At 47.4% G+C, this 22,548-nt stretch overlaps 1 protein-coding gene across 1 annotated transcript in view; it reads right to left on the bottom strand.

Moving 5' to 3' along the window:
- Positions 1–6,616: 6,616 nt before the first annotated feature.
- Positions 6,617–22,548, bottom strand: part of LOC146254541 (ephrin-A2-like) — a 95,276-nt gene continuing 79,344 nt past the window's right edge. Inside the window, exons 2-4 of the mRNA XM_084675996.1 lie at positions 14,281–14,573; positions 9,730–9,795; positions 6,617–6,750 (exon numbers count right to left, since the gene is read on the bottom strand). Of these exons, the coding sequence (XP_084532122.1) occupies positions 6,620–6,750; positions 9,730–9,795; positions 14,281–14,573 (490 nt within the window). The 3' untranslated portion in view covers positions 6,617–6,619. The remainder of the gene's footprint in view (positions 6,751–9,729; positions 9,796–14,280; positions 14,574–22,548) is intronic.

The following is a 22,548-nucleotide window of genomic DNA, read 5'->3' on the forward strand; positions in this document are numbered from 1 at the left end:
GTAACATTTGTGAAGTCAATGAAGTTAATTATGTTTGTGACGCTATTTAGACTACAGCTCTAGAAGCATGCCTAGATAAACACTCACACCACCACACTGTCAATAATTTGACACACCTGACAAGTTAGGTAATACTACACTTTGACATTTGCCAATGAAATGTGAGATCACTTATTGATGGTCTGTTTTAGACTGATGGGTATGAGTGAAACTGCACACAGCGACAGTTGGCTTTAATGGCGTTCTGCCGTTGGAATTCAGCTGTTGGAATGCAAAGACGGGATCTCACTCCTGTAACACAGTGGTACTTTAATCAAATCGACAACAAAAGCAAATATTTATTTTACTCTCCCAGCGTCTCAACCGTGCACATCTATTTAAATGTAAATGAAGAAAACTTTCCCCGGCTTTTACCATCTTCAATGAGGTCTGCTCTCCTATTCAATTTGATGGTTACTGTTGATCCTGAATATAGTTTGCCCATGGCTGTTTCATCCATTTCACAGTTAGCTCTTGTTTAATCTAATCTGATGCTTGTAGGAAAGCAGACTGCTTTATGCGAACTGTTCCTCTCCAATTCCCACAGATTTAAGTCCCTAAATGCTGTTTGTGTGCACCAAATGAAAACATAAATCAATGAATCCTCTCTCTTTTCCAAATAATAGACGTATACCTTATTGATACAGAACAAAATGCAAACAGGGCAATTCAATCCAAAACAGACTTTAAACGTCTCACAATGTTTCCACGGCCCGCCAGCGCCTGAATGTAAAGAATGACCAATACCTGCGGTTTTCCTGACTGTTCAGATGACTGGATTATAAAAAGCAGAGTCATGTTAAGTAACAGTTGGCAGAGGTCTGGAAATGTAACTGTACACAGACTGGATAACAATATCAGTGACAGATTATGTATCATTTAGGGATTTCGGATATGGGGAAGAGCCTAAAGGAATTAAATATGATTTCAACTTTGTTGTTTATTTACCCTGTTGCACCTGTGATTCATGATCATGCCTCAATCTAACCTGAGGCACGACCCACCATGGATGTCCCCCACAATCCCAATTAGCAGTGCTAATATTATTATTCTCCTGAGCGTTGACTTAACTGTGTTCAGATCTCAGTTGATTTGATTTCCATGTGCAAGACTACCTATTTAGGAAATGGGAATCTGTACAGGAGTTTTGGCTTACAGTCAGTTATTCTGACAGTTTGGGGTGCTGCTTCCCAGTGTATTAGACTCATGTGGCTATTCCTGCTACCTTTCAGAAGTATCAGGAATTCCGTTGTTGGAAGTCATCAAATCTTTTCTTTTCTTTTTTTACTCTGTGGTGACAGACGTATGTGAGAACCATTCACTGGACATCCAGTTCTGTAACGCACATTGCATATAGTCGACATTCCCGTTGCCTTTTCGTAACATTTTGGATTCATACATGGAAAAAAGAAAACCTGTTTTGCACAGCTCACATCCAGTGCCAAGGATCAAATTTCCTGAGCCTGAAGCAGCCTCATTCATTGAATGGAGATGAAACATCTGCTTGCACTTATGAACTGGTTCAGTTTGCATAAAAAGATACCGAAATAAATGAGGGAATGGAGAGGAGAGACAGTCAAGACATGGGAATGTTCAGTGTTTCTCCAAGCACAAGAGAGGAAGTTGTAACTTACTATTGGCAAAAGCATCATGATACCCGTCCCATAGCAGTATTCTGTCCTGAAACTTTCAAACATCTTGACATTTATGACGGCCCTCAATCTTGATTTTTGGTGTGTGTGTGTGACCACTGCTTCTCTTTGGCTACACCTACACATGAAACATTCCTCTTTTCTCTTGCTCCTCTCCTCCCTGCGCTCAAACTCTTTCCCTCTCCCACATTGAGCACAGATGGTGCTCATTAATAAAGAAATCCAGGCCTTCACCCTCTTGTGTTAGAGAGGGAGAGAAAGAGAGCACAGGAACAAGGCTCCAGTGAGAATCAGCTGGCCGAAATGCAGGATCAATTAGCGGCAGATTGTCTTGCTCTTGTTAATTATGCTAAAATATGTGTTAAGCGGAGGGGAATTACTGTGGCGAACAGAAACGCATTGGAACTGCTTACATCTGGAGGGTGTGTGTCCTGGGGTTGAAGAAAGGTAGAGGGCCTTGGCTTCGGGAACACGAGCGCGGAGGGCTTGTTCAAAGCAGAGGGGTGTAAAAAAACGCAAAATCTTTTAGTCTTGTTCATCAGGACTCCATGGCTGAAGCTATCAGCATCGCAATGACCTTGCATTAGAGGTTAGACTGTTCTGACGAGAGTTTACCTCCCATCTCATCAAAACAACCACTGGATGAAAAACAAAACGCTTAAACTATCTACCTGGATTGACTAAATGCATCACACACGTACATTTTTTTGTCTCTTTTGCCAAACACTCTGGAGTCTGAATTCTCTTCTATCCACCCGTGTGTGCGCATGGACATTACAACCGATCAGTGGCACCTTAAGGAGAAGCACTCTGGCAGAATGAACGGAGCTAAAGATTGCCAGTCACGGCTCGCCCGGAGTGAGCCAGGCTACCAGTCGCTCTCTATCTCGTCAGGCGACGCCTGCGGTGCCGTGTCTCTCGAAGAGCCGGCAGCGCTGAAGCCCTCTCTCGCTGGGGCCCTGGCGGGGCCCCCAGCTGCTGCCTGTTTGATTGTGAAAAGGTCAAGAGGAGCTTTGTGGTATCTCACACGCTCCCCTGTTTAAAAGACGACGCACACGAGACACTCGGTCCACACTGGCAGATAGGAAACAGAGATGAGGAATGATACAGGCACAGAGCCACGGATTACTAATCAGTCTCAGTTTTTTTTTTTCAATTACCGGTTCCCCAAGGGAACTTTTAAAATCCTGCTGTTATAGAGTGGCAAAGGTACTTCATCCGATAATTGGCCATGAGGGCGGTTGTATGTTTTGCATTTGTTGTTTCTTCACATGGAATTTATATTCATCTAATGGTCTAAGCTCCCATTAACAGAACTAATTACAATGGCATCGATGGTCATTACCAGGGTACCTGTGCCAGAGATGCATGGAAGGTTGAAAGGAAATCTTTTAATTGACGACATACAAAGGACCCAGCTGGAAACAGTTGAGTTGGCCCTTTCAGGTTTCTGCTATGAGTCTGTGATTGTAGGCCTTCCTGTGTACAAACTATGTTTACTGTTTTGTTTATATTGTTGATGAAGTTGGTGTTGCTTGTTTACCATCCGATACAGGAAAACCTTCAGCTCTGACTATTCCATCCTGTGCAAAAGGGATGACAAAAAAAAAGGTAGAAATTGTTATTTTCCACAACTAAGAGATCCTCGTTTTTTGGAAACTGTATATAAAAAACGTTCACCACCTTTAATGGTCAACAACTTCTGCATAACCTTTTGAACTCCACAGGTGCACTGCATAAGGCGCCCCTCCAGCTAGTCAGTGTCCTGTATACATAAACCCAGAGGGTTGCTGAAAGTACAAAGTAAAATGACATACAGTGCTGTTGCAGATGGTCATAGAACAGCGGTACAGGGCTTCTTCTGAATACAAATAAGGGCCAAGAGCCCTCAAGATTTCTACAAAAGAGATGTGGGAAGGAAATAACGTCATTTGTAACTGGGGGGGGGGGGAAACCGTCTCAATACACCCACAATTACCCCATCGGCCCTTTGTCGGTCTCCCCGGGTTACCAGTTGACGGCTCGCTATGAGGTACCTGCTACATTCAGTGCTATCAAACCTTATTTCCTAAACGCCGTACAATTTTCCCACTCCTGTTCTCCTCTTCTCCATCTCCTTTGAAAAAAAACGAGTCAACGAAGGGTCAGAGAAAGAACATATCTACAATGTGGTCTTTATGTTTATGATTTGCTTGACTAAAATTGCCTCGTTTAGTCACTCTGTCATGAATGAGATTGTAAAAGAAATGCTAAAGTTTCGCGAGCTTCGCATCTCACAGCAAGATGAAACTCGGTCAGAGATGAGCGACTGGAGGAGGAGAAGCTGGTGGTTTAGAACTCAAAATCAAACTGTCGAAATCAAACAAATGCTACTTTTAGGGGAAGCTTTATTTGTTGTGAAATTATCAAACACTGAAACATTTCTTAAATTATCTTCTCTCTGAACACTTATCAGAGGTAATTTGGTACATGACAAGAGTCAATTCTTTGATTGTAAAAGTTTTTTTTTCCTGGGCAAAAACTTTATTGTCATGCATCACAGAAAAGTCCGAAGTGGGAATTCCATCATTAATCTTGAAAGTCGAATCCTTCAATTAAGAGTGATTAAAACTGCCGGGCTCTCTGGCAAATGTTGCAATGTTTGTAACAAGCATCCATTAAGAAAATATTCAAAAGCAGGAAATTTTCTCAAAGAATATATGCTGACCTTTTTTTTTTCTTCTTTACTACAAAACGGCGTACTGTATCAACATTAGACTGCAACTCACTTTAATCAAACACACTGTAAACAATGGCCAAGAGTTTGTGGTAGATTGAAACAGCAGTTATAACAGTTCAATAATGATAATGTATTCACTTGGTGGTTCAGCCTACAGCACAGACATCTCACACTTTAAGCCAGAGCTATTTCCACTATAGACAAAAAGCTTTATTTGAGTTTTTTTCCATTTAACCTCCATAGCTTGTCTTTGCCAAAACAGGTACATTTCATACAGTATGAAATCAAAACATTTTCATCCACATTAAAACCAACTAAAAAGGAAATGATTGGATAACCACACCATGTTCTTCACCTTTAAAAAAAAAAAAATACAGGACTACAAGTACCAGAATGCATTGTGATACAAGCAGGAAAACAACAACAACAATAGCAAACGGCTGACTTCTCTAGACTTGTTTGACAGTAGAGACTGGTACCATCCTCTCTCTAGTAATTCAAGGGTCTACGTTATAATTTCATATCACATATGAATAATTTGTTCTGCTTTTTTTGAAAAGGAAAGTAAAAAATAACATGGAATAAAGTAAAATATAAAAGTTGTATTCATGTTAGGTCTCATGGTTTAATCGTGTTCCTTCTGATCTTTCCAGCGAGCTCTCTGTGACACACAGGTCACATCTTGGACTGCAGGCAGGAACGCTCACGTCGAGTTTCTCACGCATGTCACATGTCCCCGGTTTTCGTTAAGAGTCCATCTCATAAGTAGAAGTGCTACAGAGTTCTCAAACTCCTGCTGGAGTGGTTCTGAGGATCCTTCTGACTTCAGAGTGTGTGTGTGTGTGTGTTTGTGTGTGGGGGGGCCCCGAGCCCCTAGATCTGGCACAGTGCATGATGGGAATTCTTAATGTCCGTTCCCCCTCGAAAATGCTCAGGCCCTCCTTTCCTGGACTGACCCGCCGGGTTCAGGGTGGCGGCACCGTTGCCTCGGCGACAGGACGCAGCGGTCCCAAACTACAGTACGCCCCCTCTCGCGAGGATAACCTCACATTCATACCAATGAGAGGGAGACAGGGAGAGAAATAAGGGTGTGAGGGGAGGGGGGAATTTGAACGCAAGACCTGAATTTCACAAAAACACAATTCACCACATGATGTCCCCCTTCGACTCAGCACTGCAGCTTTCGACAAAAAGACTCAATAATTGAATTCAGCACCAGTGGAAAAAAGGCAATTTTTGATTGGTTTGTTTAGATTTGTATGTAACATTCTTTTTTTTGTATGACAAAAAAAGAAAAATGTGTTCTTAAAAATCTACAACTGCCCTCTCTGTAAAGAAGCCGACTATAGCCTCAGTCAAGGTTAAGCCGGACGGCCTGTTTCAAGAGTCTTCAAGAGTCATGACTCAGGCCCACTCCCTCCTCCCCCCTCCCCAGTATAAAAGTTAAACAAGTGTCTTTGGCAGATTTACAGAAAAAAGGTCCTGTCCTACTCTGGATTGCTACTCAAAAAAAATTATCAGGATGTTGAACTGGGCAGAGACTCACAGAAGGACAGAGAGCGAGAGAGAAAGGGGGAGGGGTGTTGAAGGAGAGAGAGAGGGACAGAAAGAGAGGAGGTAACTAGACATGACAAATAAAGACACTATGACTATTTTACATTGGGTAACAGAATGAGCATGTACAGATGGAGAATATTCCGGCGTAATCAAAGCACAAAGACGCTGAAGAGACACAGTCTGTGGATGGAGGAGTTGAGACGACTCGCGAGGCATTGTCGACGGCATAAGCGGCATGGATCAGGGGGGGGGTCAGTGAACACGGAAATTCTGTTTACAATGCCCACTTCCTGCTCAAGGCTGTTTTTATAACGTCTTTACAGAGGCTCCTCTGGTCCTTGGTAACTCCTCCCTCTCTGGATAGGAACCGTGGACCGAAAGGTCAAGGGTTGGCAATCTTGAAGCAGGGGTTCAAGCAGGAGGGAGGGGGAGCTGTCCAGATGGTGCCTGCTTGTAAAGTTGTGGGTGATCAGTCCAGCGGTGACTCAGGGTGGGACTGGAGGGTTGGGGGGTCCCTTTTCCAGAGAGGGAAGAGGCTGCAGACTGGGTGCAGGGTGGGGGGGGGGGGGGGGGCGGGTTAAGCAGGAACGGAGGGAGGCGGCGGGGGTTTTTTTGGGGGGGCGGGGGTGGGGGACGTCCAGGGCCCATGCTGCTATGAGGAGGCCAGGAGAAGAGTCAGCAGCACGGCCAGCAGGAGGGCCAGGCGGGGCACGGCCACGCTGCAGCCACCACCAGTGCTGTCATCTGTTAGGAAGGGCTCTGGAGACTCGTACACTGAGTCATCTGAGAGAGATAGAGAGGTGGGGAGGGAGGGAGGGAGGGAGGGAGGGAGGGAGGGAGGGAGGGAGGGAGGGAGGGAGGGAGGGAGGGAGGGAGGGAGGGAGGGAGGGAGGGAGGGAGGGAGGGAGGGAGGGAGGGAGGGAGGGAGGGAGGGAGGGAGGGAGGGAGGGAGGGAGGGAGGGAGGGAGGGAGGGAGGGGAGAAAGAGCAAGTGAGGGGGAGGGAGGAATAATAAATAAAAAAAAACAATGAATAGAAATCCAGGCAGAGAGAGACGGGGTGGAAGGGAGAGGCAAAGTGGGGGAAAGAGAAAGGGGAGAGGGAGAGAGAGGGAGAAGTGAATAGTCAAGGGAGAGAGAAATACAAATATATAAATATACAGGGAGAAACAGAGGGAGGTGAGAAAGGGGGGACAAGCCACAGAGGGTGACAAAGGAAGATGGGAAAGAGAGAAGAGATGGGAAAAATAAAGAGAGGTTACACTTGAGGTGACAAGCAATCATATACAGAAATCTATGCAGTTTCATTCATACTAAATGTAGCGGAAAGCACTACTGTATATTGGGGCCTTTTTTGTTATTTTCATCTCTGTGACCCAGATAAGGTCCACCGCCAGTCAGCGACGGCAACGTTGTTTACACCCATCAGTCTGACTGTCATCTCCGCGGTGACAAGGGCAGAACGACGGCCGCTCAATGTCAGTTACAGCTCTCAGCGAGAGTCTTGCCTGACGGCGTGAGGCAGAGTGGTGGGGAGGCGTTCGGCAGGGCCTAAACTACGCACTTGAACACCGTTTATGACACCTCCGCTTTCTCCTTCGAGCACCTGGATTTTTTGGCTCTTCAAACTGGTCCAATTTTTTATATACATCTACATTACCCTAGCTATCTAGGTATGTAGGAAACTTTACCCAAACACTTCAAAATAAACATTTTTAAAATACAGCTCCTTATGAAAATACAGGCTTCGACCCAGCGCTACATACCGTAGCGTGGCGAGGGAAATTATGGTAATGGTGGGCTGAGTAATAAGACCAGGTTGCTTGAATCAGAAAGGGTGTGGAGGATGGGTCATTCTAAACCATTCTGTTATAGTAAATATGCACATATATATTTTTATATTTCCCAGTCACCAAACCCACACAGGGTAGTCACTGCCTATGGAAATTCAATTCAGACTTCCAACCTAATCCACACTGAAATCCTCCTATAAATCCTGAATAAACCACACAATCCAATAACCACTTTCCCCCAGCTATTCAAACAGTCACAGAATGTATTATTTGCGCAGACAAGGTTTTTGTTTAAAATTTAAAAAAAGCCTCAGATTGTGCAAGAAATCCTTAGTTGTTCTATGAAATGTCTTCAGGTGAAACTGTCTGGATTGCATTGAGGAATAGATGTTTGTGACTGCGTGCAATTGTTATTGACAGGCTCTAGCCATTGTTAAAGACTACTCTATATATTGAAAATAACAAGCACCTATACCAATATACATATACTGTATGTTTATCAATCTCCCTATTATGTTTTCATTGAGCTTTTATTTTCATAGAACGACACGCTTTTACTGTATGACACCGAACTGTGTCCAACACAAGACCTTGGCTGGATAAAAAGTCTAGCAGAAGAACATAAAACGAGGTTGGACAAATTGGACTGAGCAGCTAAGGAAACTGTTAATTAAAATACTCAGTAATAAAAATACAAGTCAGACTTACAATTGACATAATTGTTTTAACAGCCCTGTGATTGATCATCTTAAATACATTTGTTCACAATTACACACAAGATAATGGATTGACGCGAGAGGTAAAGTTATACTGGAAATTACAACCACCAAACTTAAACCCAAGGATATTACTCTGCAAATGACAGTTCCAAATATTGACACAGTAGTCTGAACTGTGAAGGGAGTTTAATACCTTCCTTTTCTCCAAAGGCTTTGTACAAATAGCTCAAAACGAATGAATGCCTTCTGTGGTCCAGTACGGAAAACACACCTGCAGCATGATGACTCTGAATCGTGACGATGTTGTTGGGGTCTAATGCCTTTAAAATCCTTGGTACACACTGACAACTAGATCAAAACGCACCCCTGTTTCAACTTGATAATTTCACACCTACAGTAAGCTTACATATAGCCATAACATGTTTTTATCCTTCCTTGCCATCTGTGCAGCTTTGCCATGTAAACCTGTTGCGTCTGTACACCGTCTCTAAGGCCGCTACGCTAACAAGCTCCAAAGTTTACAACCGATATCTTCTCCAGTGCTTGCCATCTCTGCAACACGTGCAAACAGCCTTCAGTCCTGTGGGCTGGGGGGATGATGACCGTTTGGAGGTCAGAGGTCGGATTGTTATCTGGCCGGTGGCAGATGAATCACTTCCACCAGACTGTGCCCTAGGGGCAGGTGTGTTTACCTTACAGTGTTTGTGTGTGCGCGCGCGCGCGTGCGTGTGTCGTTCTATGGGTGCTATCAGTTTAACTCTAAATGCCACAGATCTGAAAGGGGAGGGGGGGTGGGGGCCAGTCGGAGGAAGCACGGTGAGCTTAGTCCGAGATAGAGCGGAGGCATACCATCATGAATCACAAGGCAGAAGGCTAGTAGCTAGGCTTAGTAGCTTAGTCTCCTGACCCTGCAGGTGTTCCTGCCGTTCGTTTACCTTTCGCAGGTTACACGGGGTCCAAGGCGAAGGGAGATTGATGGTGCTGCACAAGACGAGCGGCGGGTAGTTTGGGTCGCTTTGACAAGAGGGATCGTGCATGCAGTGCTCTGAGGGCGGCATTTGAAATGCGCTTCGTCCTTCTCGCACGAGTAAACGATACGAGTGTGTACCACAGAAAGCACGCGGTATCAACATGTCGCCCCTTGCTTTCTTTACCAATTCCTAACATGGCCAAGCTGTGTTCCGGGGGGGGAAACAGACGCTGTAAGCAATTTTATTCAACATTCCCTTAAGACTGTAGAAGAAGTACTTACTTGTGGGCTTGACATAGACTTTTAACTTCAAGCAGGGCTTCCCAACGAGGTTCGGGTGTGGGGATGCTGGGAGGGAAGGAAGGAAAAAGAGAGACAAGCATGTGTTTGTTAATGAATAACACATTCAGCAGCAGTTTTCTTGTCAAATCTAAGAGAAAATAGCTCACATTATACAGCCTGGGAAGGCCCATAAGTAGTGCTCCATTAAAACTAAAATGTCCTCAACCATTATTGGAGCCAGATTTCACAGCAGCGATCCATAAGGCTTTTGTTTCCCTTTCGATCCAAACCCCTCCCTTTCAAAATAAATGTAAAATAATGGTCATCTAGGTATTCCAACTCCTAGAGCCAAAACATTGGCGTCTGTGTCAAGTTTGTCAGTTTGGGAGTCAATCTTCCTGGTGACCCTGGCCCTGCATCACTGCCACTCCAGTCGGAATATCGCGTTGGCCAGGTGCTTCGCCGAAATGTTAGTTTGGCTAATCAGTTTGCAGGCTGTTCTGTGACTCGAGTGCAAAGAACAAAACTGCAGTACTTCACGGTCCAAGTGGCTCTGCATATTCACACACCATATGGCTGAGTTAGAGAAAACAAGAAGGAACTCCATGGCCCTCTGATATGTTAATGACATAACTGGAAGGAACATACTGAAGCTAGAGAGAGAGAGAGCAAAAGAGCGAGAGAGAGCGAGAAGACTTTGGGCACAGAGCTTTATTCTTAACCTTGAACCAAAATGTAATGATCCAAAGTACTCTTGTGCCCAGAATGGAATTATATTCCTTTCTGCATACCAAATTATGTTTCACTTCAGAAACCCTAGCTTTTGGCATGAAAATTAAATGTACTAAAATGCCAATAGTATTTTGGTTATTAGCTCTGCAATTAGGCAGCAGTGGGATGCACACATTCAGTCATAACTTGCTGTAATCAAGCCATTTTGTCCGAACACATTAACATAGCTAATACAGGAAAACTCACAGGAATATTAAAGAGTATATATATTGCGTGAGAGTCAAGTTTATGTTTGAGCGTGTGCAGAGCAGGGTTGTGCAGATCCTATCTACTGGGCTGTATACATGGGACACTGAAAATACCACCACTTCCCATCTGATAAATGTAGGCCTAAAAGCCTGCAGAGAGCAGTAGGGGGTTACACTAGCTTTGATGGACACACTATTGTTCACAGATAACCAAGCTAAGTCCCCCCTTTCACCCCCAGTGGTACCTCCCCACATCCCAAACTTCTCAGGACCCCCCCCCTTCCCCTACTGCCACCCCTCTCGCCTCTGCGCACCCCCCCCTACCTCCCCCCCCCCCCCCCCAGGGGGCCAGACAGCTACGATATTGGTAGTAGCCAAAGCATTTTCTGAGCAAAGGGGGGAGGAAAAAAAAAACGTAAAGGAGGAGGAGGGAATGGCGGGAGGAGCTGCTTCCCAGCCTGGTCTGCCGTTGGGGGACAAAAGGCGTCACAATGCAGGGGGCCAGGCCTGGCGGCGCGGGGCGGAGTGCATTAAAAACAGCTCAGGACAGGGAAGGAAGGAGGAACGCCCGCTCATCCGAACACTGAATGCTAACTTTGAACTGGGCCTTCACTTTGTGTCGCCCAGCCCTCTGTCCTCCATCCTTCTCCTCCTCACGTGGGAGTGACAACAACCCGCCGGGCATAATAAGTCCTGCGACGCCCCGTCGGTTAGAGGCTGGACGTCCCCCCCCCCCAACACTGTTTCCCCCCTCAGCCTAAATACCTTTCCATCACCCAGAGGATAATAAGCACTGAAATATATACCATGTGTAGGAGTGTAGGAGTGCATACACACAGGCTGGCTGGAGTGAGTGATGGGATAGGGGGGCTGGGTTAGGGGGGAAAGAGACGGCGGTGTATGGGGCCGTCAGTCCTGACCTCGTCACCCAGGGGGGCTGTCTAAATACTGTCACGACCAGGCTAGGCCCACACCATGGAAGAGGCCTGACCTGGATGCAGACAGGGCGCAAACCAGCCAGATTCTTGTGCAGTGTCGGGTATCTCGTTAATCAGCGAAACACCTAACGAAACATTGGTCGAGGATGAATATGATGGAAAAGTAGGAGGCGTTTGTGTGCGAGCAGCACATTTTTAAAGGCTTGTTTTCCTCTGCAAAATTGCAAAGTGTGGTTTTGGTAACAAAATTGGCATGAACAAACAACAGATGGCAGTGGACCACTAAAAATGATGAAACGCTTGTGAGAAGAACCATCAAGCCTCGTCTCCCTTCAGGCCACAGATGAGTCCTTTGCCTTGTGCTGAATCAATGTTAAATGGATGTGCCTGTAGTTTTGGGGTTGGGGAGGGCAGGGGGGGGGTGTGCGCGGTGCCTCAGGACCGAGTATAATAGGGCGATGTTGTGTCACCTTTCTTCCTGGAGGCTAAATAGCTGCTACCTAGCAACAAAAGACACACACAGGGCCGCCCGCACCAACCCAATTAATGAGCTTTATTAATTTAAGATGAAAAGACTGACTTGCTTTCTCCCCTCTGAACATTCACCCCCCTCACCTCCCCCCACCACCCACCCCAAATATATATATATATATATATATATATATATATAAACAAATTCACTAAAGTTTATTTTCGCTTTTTAAAATCTGAGAGAAAGGGGGGGGTGGATAGAGACAGAGAGAAAAAGAAGAGAGAGAAAAAGGGGGGGGGGGAAGAGAGAGCTGAAATTGCCTCATTAATGCATCCGGCACGCTGCCCTGAGCCTTTCCCCTGCCTGGGCCCAGCAGGGACTCTTTTATCAGGCCAAAGGACACCTTTCACAGGGCCATTAGCAAAACAGGGACAGATGCACCCTGGCAAACTCCCGCCTGTCATGCGCATGGACACGCCCGGGATGGGCACGAGGGGGAGAGCAGCAAGAGGACCCGGGGGGGGGGGGGGGGGGGGGGGGGGGGGGGGGGAAGTAACAAAAAAAATAAACACAACAACCTCCAACGTTGGAAACATTGTGTGCCGTGACCTTGAAGGGTGGAGGGGGCGTGGGGGGACCGGAAGGCAGGCCTCTCTGAGGAGAGCGACCACCCCGACTGTGCTAAAACTCTCCTCCTGGCTAATGGATTTTAGCGCCTCGCGTCCAAAAACATGGTCATGACCGCGGCCGGAGCCAGAAGGACACAATTACCCCCATCAGGTTCCCTCTGCTAAATATGATTTGACCAATCAGCATAATTTGAAGCGTTCCGCATGAGGGCACCGGTAACTGGTTTTGTACCGATCCCACCCTGAGCAACTAAGCAGCCGGCTAATAGCTTGCGTGCCATTTGACAAATTGACATTTTCATCAAGGGGGGGAAGAGATGGGACGAACAGGTTCCTACTCAAAACGATGTTGGGGTCAGACAAAAACAGCCAACCGGAAACCGGAGATAAAAGATTTCTCCGAGCCCCCCTCTATTGGGAGTGATTGGTAGCAGTGTGAGCACTCAGTCATGCTTCATTGTCTTATTTCACAGTCCACTCTTTCATCTAGTGCTTACATTTACATGGTAACAACTTAATGACATTGTTATCGTCTGATGCCGACCTTTCAACATCTTTGAAATGAGGGGAAGTCATGTTCAGTTTGAACTAATTAACAGAACTATCAAACAATGCACTTTCAATCCGCGTTTTCACAAAGGAATTACAGCTGTTCTATTTTATTTACATCCAAATAAAGAAATCAATGCAGATCAGTTGCAGACCACCAAACATTCACCATCAGAAGACTGTTTTCCGATACTGCTCCTCCATCACATAGTCAGTGCTATGATAGACAATAAAGGGCCCTTGGCTCTCAGCTGGGGCCCCCAGTCCTTCAGATGTGCTAGAAGCAGCTTCCTGGTGGGCAGTCCTGGCAGGAAGAGGCAGGCTGGCCATGCCAAATCAAACCACAAAGCTAAAGCCTATCAATTTAGCCCCCACCGGTGCCAGAGCTTGGCTCCTCCACTCCATCCTTTTCCCCCAAAAGGGATCCAAATCACCTCTTCAAAGACCATAAACAGCGAAGACAATACCTCTGCCATTTCCTGATACCTATCTCGGGTGACGGGGCTGGAGTGTGTCTTGATGAATCACAGCAGCATCCTTTTTGGTTCGGTTCATGGGGGGGATCTGAATTCCATTTCTTTGTGCATATTTATCCTCTACCTCAATTTGGACATGGAGAATAACAGAGATGATCAAAAGGAATTCACAATGTGGGGTCTTCATGCAATTTTTCTTTCTCGTTGGCAAAGGTTGCTTCAACATGGACAAGGTCAAATTGGTGTTACTTAAAGGAACTTAGCTCTAACCAATGAAAACCCTGTTTCCAGGCCATGTGACCCATCTGCTGGAGCATCCATGAGCCAATCATATTTTACAACTTTCAAAAATGTGTGTGTGTGTACCGGAGTGAGAAAGAGCGAGCGTGCGTGTTAGTGGGGGAATGATGTGTGTGTGTAACAAAATAACGTGAAGGAGTGTGACCCTCCCACTACACACACACACACACACAACCCCAACTATACACACACACACACACAACTTACAGATATAATAGTACTCGTGGCCTGGCCGGAACTCGAAGCCCAGCGAGAACGGAGTGAAGAGCTGGAACTTCTCCGAGAATTTGAGCGGGCCGTTGGGGCTCTGGGGCCGGTTGCACTCCCAGCGCTTGAAGCCCTTCATGCGGTGGTCGCAGGTGGTGTAGCCGTCGTAGTTGACCATGAAGAGGATGTAGCGCTCCATGCGTTCCTGCGGGAGCGGGTCTTCGTAGTGCGGGCAGTAGATGTCCAGGTAGTCGTTGATGGCCACCTCCACCGTATACTCGCCGTGGAGAAACCTGCAGAAGGATCACAGGCGGAGAGGTCACGCTTGGAAGGGATCACAACGATGGTACACAAGGCGACCATCGTTTGTTTGCCTAACACGTTGTTGTTCTGCACTCTGGTTGTACCTGACCTAACCAAAAGCATCCTTACCACCGCGTCAACCGTACACACAGCAAACAGCTGAACGTAACCAGCGCGAGCTGGTTGTCCGTGACGCGGGGAGTCAAATGAGAGAAGGAGCGGGAGATTGACAGGAGTTCACAGAGTGAGAGAGGCTTTATTAAGCTCTTTCACAGGGGCCTGGCTTACACCCAGCTCTGCTGAAATGAGTTTGCCGGTCAGGGCAATTTCGATACAAATTGAGCACCCAAACGGTGGCACAGATCTGGTCCCTCAGAGGAAAATCCCAGAGAGTTTTGCCATTAGAGAGTTTGCTGGAACCAGTGGCTCGGCTATTAAATCCTCACATTAGGGTCAAGCTCAATGCGCGTAAGCTCAAATTTACGGACCAGCGATGATTGGACTTCATCTGGAAATATCTTCTGGACCAATCCCATTCTAAATATCGCTGGAGAAATAAAACCATGGTATGGGGGTTGGATTCCTGACTCCTTTTTGCAGCCTGGATACACCCCCCCCCCCACACACACACACACACACACACACACACACACACACACAAGCCTCAGAGGAGCCGTTTCTCTCACCCTGCATTTAACTGAAATCAGGCGTGACCCATTTCACAGATCCCTACAACCCTTTGCCTACGTATACTGACCCACAGATCACCACAAATACACCTCAAAGTCACGGGAAGCCAACGCAAACAGCCTTGACACACTGACCCAAAAACCAGACAGCGGCACGGAAGAAGAGCCTTCCGGCCCATTCCGCCGCGTGTCACCCCATCCTCGGCAGTCAGCAAACTCCACACCTCTCAGCCATCCTTATCAGGTCCGCCATGAGCGATATCCCTCAAAGAGTCTGATAATCCTTCACAAGATTCTGGTTGGGAAGAGGAGAGGGGTGGGGGGGGCGGAGAGGGGGGGACACAGGGGAAGAGAGACCCATTCTGGCGTCTTGTAGAGATAAACCATCACACAAACACCGGCCAGTGTTTACAGCCGACGCCAGCTCCAGCTCTGGCTCGAAGGGGCTTAGTTTTAAGAAGCAAAAGGGGGCATGGGGGAGGGGGGGGGGGGGGGGGTCGGAAGGTGTCCAGAGGGGAAAGGCGGTGGGTGGGGTATGAGGTTACTAGGGGTTGTTTCATGAGAGTGTGTGCGTGTGTGTGTGTGTGCGTTTGGGGGGGGTGGGTGGTGGAGCTCTCAGGCAGGCCTGGCATCAGATGACAGCTAATCTGGGGGGGGGCGGTGGTGGAATTAGTGTCAGAGGGGCCAAGCAAGGAGGCCCAGATCCAGCTGCCACATGAGGATCTTCCCCAGAACCCTCCTCCTCACCCTCCGCTGCCCCCTCCGCCCAGCCACCCCTTATCGCTCCAGACCAGAGATCAATCCCCCTCTCTCTCCTTCGGTGTGTGCTATGGGCTCCCTCTCTCCTTTGCTTTCCTCTCCTTTCATTTCCAGCGAGCGAGTTTCTTCACAGTCCATCATACCACCATAATCTTTGGACGTCAGTTTTTTTTTTTAAACATGTTGTGGATGCCCGTCATCATATTGCTTCAACATCGCAGCTTCTCCTCCAAAATAATGTTCTCTCCACCCTATCTCTTCTTCTCTCGTCCTTCCCCCTTTCCCGCCACGGAGAAAGAGGGGAACCTAAATAAGATATAAGCCCCTTTGGTCCACATGTCTAAGATGATCTGGTTCCAGAGAGAGAGAGGGAGAGAGACAGCAACAGAGAGAGAAAGAGAGAGCGAGGGGAGAAGAGAGACAGCCCTTCATCTCCTTCCGACTGGGCCGTCCTCTACTCTGGACTTAATGTTTGTGTGTCGTCGTGGCCATGGTTCTTAGATCAGCGCTCGGGTGAAGCACGCCCCTCCTAATGACAATTTAACTACCAACTTTTCCTTTTTTTTTTTCGGGCGAAAAGTGCACGGGTTGCATTTCTATACGACTCCCACTGGCTGACAACGCGGAGGCAGTGGCTTGGTAACTACTAAATGTAATAATCAACCCATGCCCGCTGCAGTAACCTGTGGTCTAGATGTAATTCTCTTTCCATAAAACATGTGTTCGAGGGACTTAAATGGATCTGGCCTGTCGTCTCTGCATATTCCTGCAGAGCGCGGCCGGCCCATCTCGCTCCTCTCTCCCGATTCAAATCGTGCGTCGTGTCGGGATAAATCAATAAAGTTTCCCGCTGCCGCTCTCCCCGCCAGTCATTAAGGGTCAGAGGAGGCGGCGAAATAGTCTTGATGGACCGATATGGCCTCTCCTTGATTGAGTTCTATAACAAGTTGTGGAATACGACCTTGTTAGGCAGTCAGGTGGGAGGGGGGAAGCGAGGAACCAGACGGATCAAAATATCAATAAGACAGCCACGGAAGAGTGTGTTTTGTGAGGTTTTCCCCCCACTTTTACGTGTGAGTGTGTATGTGTGTGTGTGTGTAGACAGATAATACATAAGCTATCTCAGGTCTTGTAATCAATCCCTGGCCGGTCTCTGGCCCGCCCCCCTCTCCCCATAACCTCAGCGTTCATGATTGGTGGGTCTCCGGGACCTGACAAGCCTCTCCGATCCCTGACATTACAAGCAGGAAATGAAATCTCATCATGTCCTCCGTAAACACTTGTCAGGGGGGTGTACGACCGGTTCCACCCTGATGCTTTGGTTATGACAGCTGTAAACATGTGCAGCACCTTGTCCAGCCCCTTCCATCAAACAGACTCTGGAATCACAGCATTTCAATTGATATATATATATTTTTTTTACATCTCTTCATTTTTCTCTAGGTTCTGCTCACTGAATATGGATGCGACATTTTGACACACCTGAAACAAAAACTTCAGTTTCCCAAACGCGAGGGCCCCCTTTCCTAGACACCGAACATTTTCTCACAGCCGGAGGGAGATCTGTCTGGCGTAGACAAAGCCCAGCCATTTTCGAAACCCATTCCTCCCGAGACCGCAAAACACATGGTGGTGATTGATCAATTTAGCTTTCAAACTAAAGAGACAGGGGATCTAGGTCTCTGAAGTATCCCAGGGAACTTCTCAGACTGTTTGACCACCAACAAATCCTCTTGGGACCTTAATTAATCAGGCCAAAATGTTTACAATTGCATTAAAAAGTGTTTATAACACGGTGATTTAGTGACAAACTCCTGAAATGGACCTAGAGTTCTACCTCTTTTTTCCCCCTCCCTTCCCTTCCACCTCTTCTTCTGATTTACAGTGGTGTCAGGCTGGACCAGACCAGGCAATGTGGTTCGACTCTGCATTCTTTATGGCTTCACGGGGGGAAATGTTTGTCCGTTACGCCGAGACTTTGAAGTTCCTGCACAGGAAGCATCTGCAAAACCATCGATGTCTAAACCAAAGCACGTCTAATGGACCTAAATAACTGACTCGTAAAAGACTCACTGATTGCTGATGTACATTATGAGGTACTTTCTCAGGGCTGGGGGAAAAAAATTGTTTCACATAAAAAGGAATGAAACATTAACCCACAGTCATTAGATTTACAATATATTTATAAGGCTAGAGTATATATTACACCTAAAATGTAGGTCTCAGCTATTTGTTTTAATTGGATATAAATGACACCTATAATATTCTACCTAACACCATGATGTCATTCAATTAAAAATAATTCACTACACAAGGTTTCACATGACACTCAGCCATCACATTACATTAGACGACACAAACCTAATCTCTCAAATGTTCCAACATCCCTCATGACCAATCACATCCAAGCGCTAACGACATCCCAACCAATGAGACGGAGGGATCGCAGCGGGGGGAGAAAACACCCCTCCCCCTGGAGCGGCAGACAAGTGCTCTCTCTCCACGCCGCCTCCCCTACCACCGTCACAGAGCCCCAGCTGCTTGCTTGTTTGTCTGTGAAACACACTTTACAAGACAAACCACCAGCCATGCAGAATAAATCAAGGCAGTGGGACAGTGCAGGTCTGGGGAATCAGGGAGGCACACAGGGAAAACACAGCTCTTCTGTCTCCCCGGTCCAGAGTGCCTCACCTGACTCACCAGATGGTATGTTACACATATCCATCTGGGAAGATGTCCTTGGAAACCGTTTGGGAAAGGGCAGGCAAAATCGAGTCTCTTCGTTTCTGTGCCTGGCCGTGTCGCCCCCTCGCCACACCCACATGCCTCCGTGCCTCCGTGGCCCTCCCCCAATCAGCATGTGAGGCGCGGTCGGACAAACTCGAGCAGGGGAGGGTCGTCGTTTCTAATGCTTTCTCAGGAATCCCTGAGTCAACACAAAAGCCAGCCATCTTGTGGATTTTGGCAAACATGAGGACAACGACGTCTGCCTGCTGCCAGTGTCCAAGACGTGGAAATGTGACCCTTTTTTTTTCTCTCTTTCTTTCTTTCTTTTAATCGTGCCTCGCTCCTCCGTTGTTGACACACAGCCAAAGAAAACACAGGAATTTACTCTGCAATTAACCGATGACCTGGGAGAGCTGACTAAATGTAAACAAATGGACTTAATAACTTGACACAACCCCTTTCAGGCACTTCAAACCTCATTTTTCATTGGCGCGTTTTCATGTGATTACGTTGGATGGGGGAGGATTTCCTAACAGGGGATGGGGGGGTTACAGAGCGACGCACTTAGTCTCAAAACTCATCTTTTCTACTCTTTTTTTAATGTATTTTTTTATAAACATCAACTCACTTTCCAGCTTTAAAGTTCAGTCGTAAGGCTTTGCAAAGGTCTCAGGCGATTGAAACATCTCCCGTGTTTATAATTCGAAGAGGAGCGGCGGCAGCAGTAGCTGGAGGGGTAGGGGGGTGGGGGGTTGGGGGTGGGGGGGGTTGAGAGACAGGACAGCTAGGTGGCGGGTCAGCAGTGGAGGACTGGTGGTGAGAAAGGCCCTTTGTGCTCGGTGAGGTCGGTCTGGAAGCCATTTCCACGTGTTGGTCCTGCAAGCCTCGTCATCTGCCGCCCACCTCTCACCATGTGGAACGTGTTTATTGTTCTTTGTGTCAGGCAGACGCACAGACAGCCCCTCTGCCCCCCCACCCAACCCTCCCTCCCCCCAACCCCCCCCCCCCCCCTCCCAGACCTCACTGCATCCACGTAACTTCTCTTGTTATTGCAACTCCCTGTGAGCAATTTTTCTATTGAGGCGTTTACACAAACTTAACCTCCAGTTGGTGTTCGGCCAACTCCGAGAAGAACCGTTGCAGCTAAACAAAACAAACAAACAGAAATGTTTTGGGGATGGACGCCTCCGGGGGAAGGAGAGTGTGTGTGTGTGTGTGTGTGTGTGTGTGTGTGTGTGAGTGTGTGTGTGCACAGAGAGATAAAAGAGATTGAGGTCTTTGTTTAAAACGCTTACGTCTTTCTCATGCTGTTGAATTGTAACCAGAAACACGAGGCGTGTGAGGGTGTGTGCGGTCGCATGCGCGCGCGTAGGTGTGCGCGCATGGCGGGAAACCACCTTACAGCATGTGTGCATGGGCTATAATTATCTGCACAGTGCTGTACCCCTGCGCAGGCTTGAATTAACCATGAGTCAGGGGCTTGATCCATACTCCGTTAACATGCAGCCCTTGTTTACCCACAATGCAAAGGGCTGGCGGAGGAGAGCAGCAACGAGCTTTCTCTGGTAATTGCATTTTCATGTCTCTGTCTGTCCTGAACCGTACTTAGTGACACCTCATTTCGATAAGGAAGACGATAGCAGAGGGCGGTCATATGAGACACATAGATTCACAGTCACGGGTTTAGTGTGTTTTAATCAGAGCTTGTTCAGAGTCTTTACGAAGGAGCAGAGGAGAGCGGAGTGGGAGCTAGAAAACATGTCGGTCTCAGTCGCTACACGGGCCTCAAGCTATATCTGGGCTTCCGTGAAATCATTGATGAGGCGCTGACTCAAAGGCCGGCCGCATCACACTTACGTCCGCTGACTGGGGCTGCAGACGGCCGCGCTAACCGCCTCTTTGTCACTTTCCCTTTTTAAATCGTGTGATGTTTCTTGAGGCCTGCAACGGGGGGTAGCCTTTGCTGTTTTCCACTTCACAAATTGTACACATGATAGCGCCGAAATAACCGTTATTCAGTGGCTTTGTCACTTGGGATGGAAAATCATTCCGCTAAGAATGTAAAAATAAAAAAAATATGACCCACTGCCTTTTGATCCCTAAACAAGTCAAATATGACAATGTACTAAGAGATGGCTTGATCAACATGAAGGAGCCATTTCTCCTCGCGCGCGGCGTTCCAGCTCCAGCCTTACCCAGTCTCCCTGGCAAGTTCCCACCTCTATGCCTGTGATAATAGTAAACGCCGGGACTCTTAGCTGCTAAATGAGATGACGAAGACACACACTGCTTCTGGATACCTGCTGGCATCGGCCGCGGAAACGAGGCTCCCTTCTTATTTCACACTCTCCCAGACAAGGGAGGAATAATTACACTTCATCTGATGGGAAACTATTTATCTTCTCCCCGCCCCCACCCCGAACCCCCCCCCTTCCTCTCTCCACGGCAACAGCAGAGGCAGGCGCGACAACAACAAACACAAAACACACACTCACACACGAACACACAGGGAAGAAAACTAGAACACATCTGTGACAGTTTGCGCAATGGAAAACCCCCTAGTGGTCTCGGGCAGGGGACGGGAGGAGGAGGAGGGGGGGAGGAGGGAAGGAAGGAAGGGGGATTGTTGAAAACTAATTGGGGATGCTTGAGAGCACGCACACCTTGAGAGGAAGGGAAAGGTTTGGGCACGATCCCTCATAAATGTGCACACACACACACACACGTGCGCGTATTCACACCCCCACCCACAAACACACACACACACACACACAATCCCATTCACACAGATACACAAGCACATTCGCACACCCCACACACACGCCGTCCGACACCTGACTTCACCTCAGGCCAAAAACAGGTGATATGGGGCTAAGTAGCGTTTAAATGGCTAATGCAATCCATTGTCTTTCAGGGCCACAGGGTCCAAGCAGAGTCTCATCAATACCCCCCCACCCCCCCGCCCCCTCCTGCTGCACTTGGGAATAATCGTAAGTGGAGGCGAAAGTAAGCGCTCTCTCAAACACTGAGCACATCCCTTGCAGATGGGGTACAGATCCGAAGCGATGGGTATTGGCAGAGTGGTGATAAATTACACTCTGGCTAATTCTCGTCGGCCTCGCTGTCCGCCGGCCTGGTGAGAAGGCGCATCATCGCCATGACTCCCAATGAGCCTCTCTCTGCTCTAACTGGGACAACAAGCAGCCAGATCCTGATTAAAGGAGTCACTTGGTGTTTGTTGTATAAATCGGGGGAGAAACTTGCAGCCTCAGAAAAAGCTAGAGAAAGTATTCTGAAATAGTCATTCCGGTCATTTTGCAGTTCTGTTAACGGTGTGAATAATTCCTCCTGTGACTGAACAGCATGGTGTTAGTAGTGCATACCTGTGGGTCATTGTTATGCATACAGGGAGTCAGATGGCTGAGCAATGAGGGAATTGGGCTAGTAATCAGAAGGTTGCTGGTTCGATTCCCGGTCATGCCAAATGAAGTGTCCTTGGGCAAGGCACTTGCCTTGGGTTCCTGTACTTAATGATTAAATGTAAATACAATCACCAGTATTACCTCAGGTCCACATGGCATGTTAAAACTGCTCTCTTTTTAGGAGAGCCTGCTCATGTTTTTGTTCTTGGTTTGCGGTTGTACAATTTATGGATCCCTGGGAATCTGTTATCTGTTTCAGATGACAACACGGATCAGGAGCAGGGACATTTTACAAGCGGCTAGAGTCACTGGATATTCTTGAGTTGGTGAATTTAGAGAGTGAGGTTTCAAAACTTTGACATTATGAG

This window comes from Hypomesus nipponensis, chromosome 16 (genome assembly GCF_054491055.1).
Source record: "Hypomesus nipponensis isolate SF chromosome 16, ASM5449105v1, whole genome shotgun sequence".
Lineage (NCBI taxonomy): Eukaryota > Metazoa > Chordata > Actinopteri > Osmeriformes > Osmeridae > Hypomesus > Hypomesus nipponensis.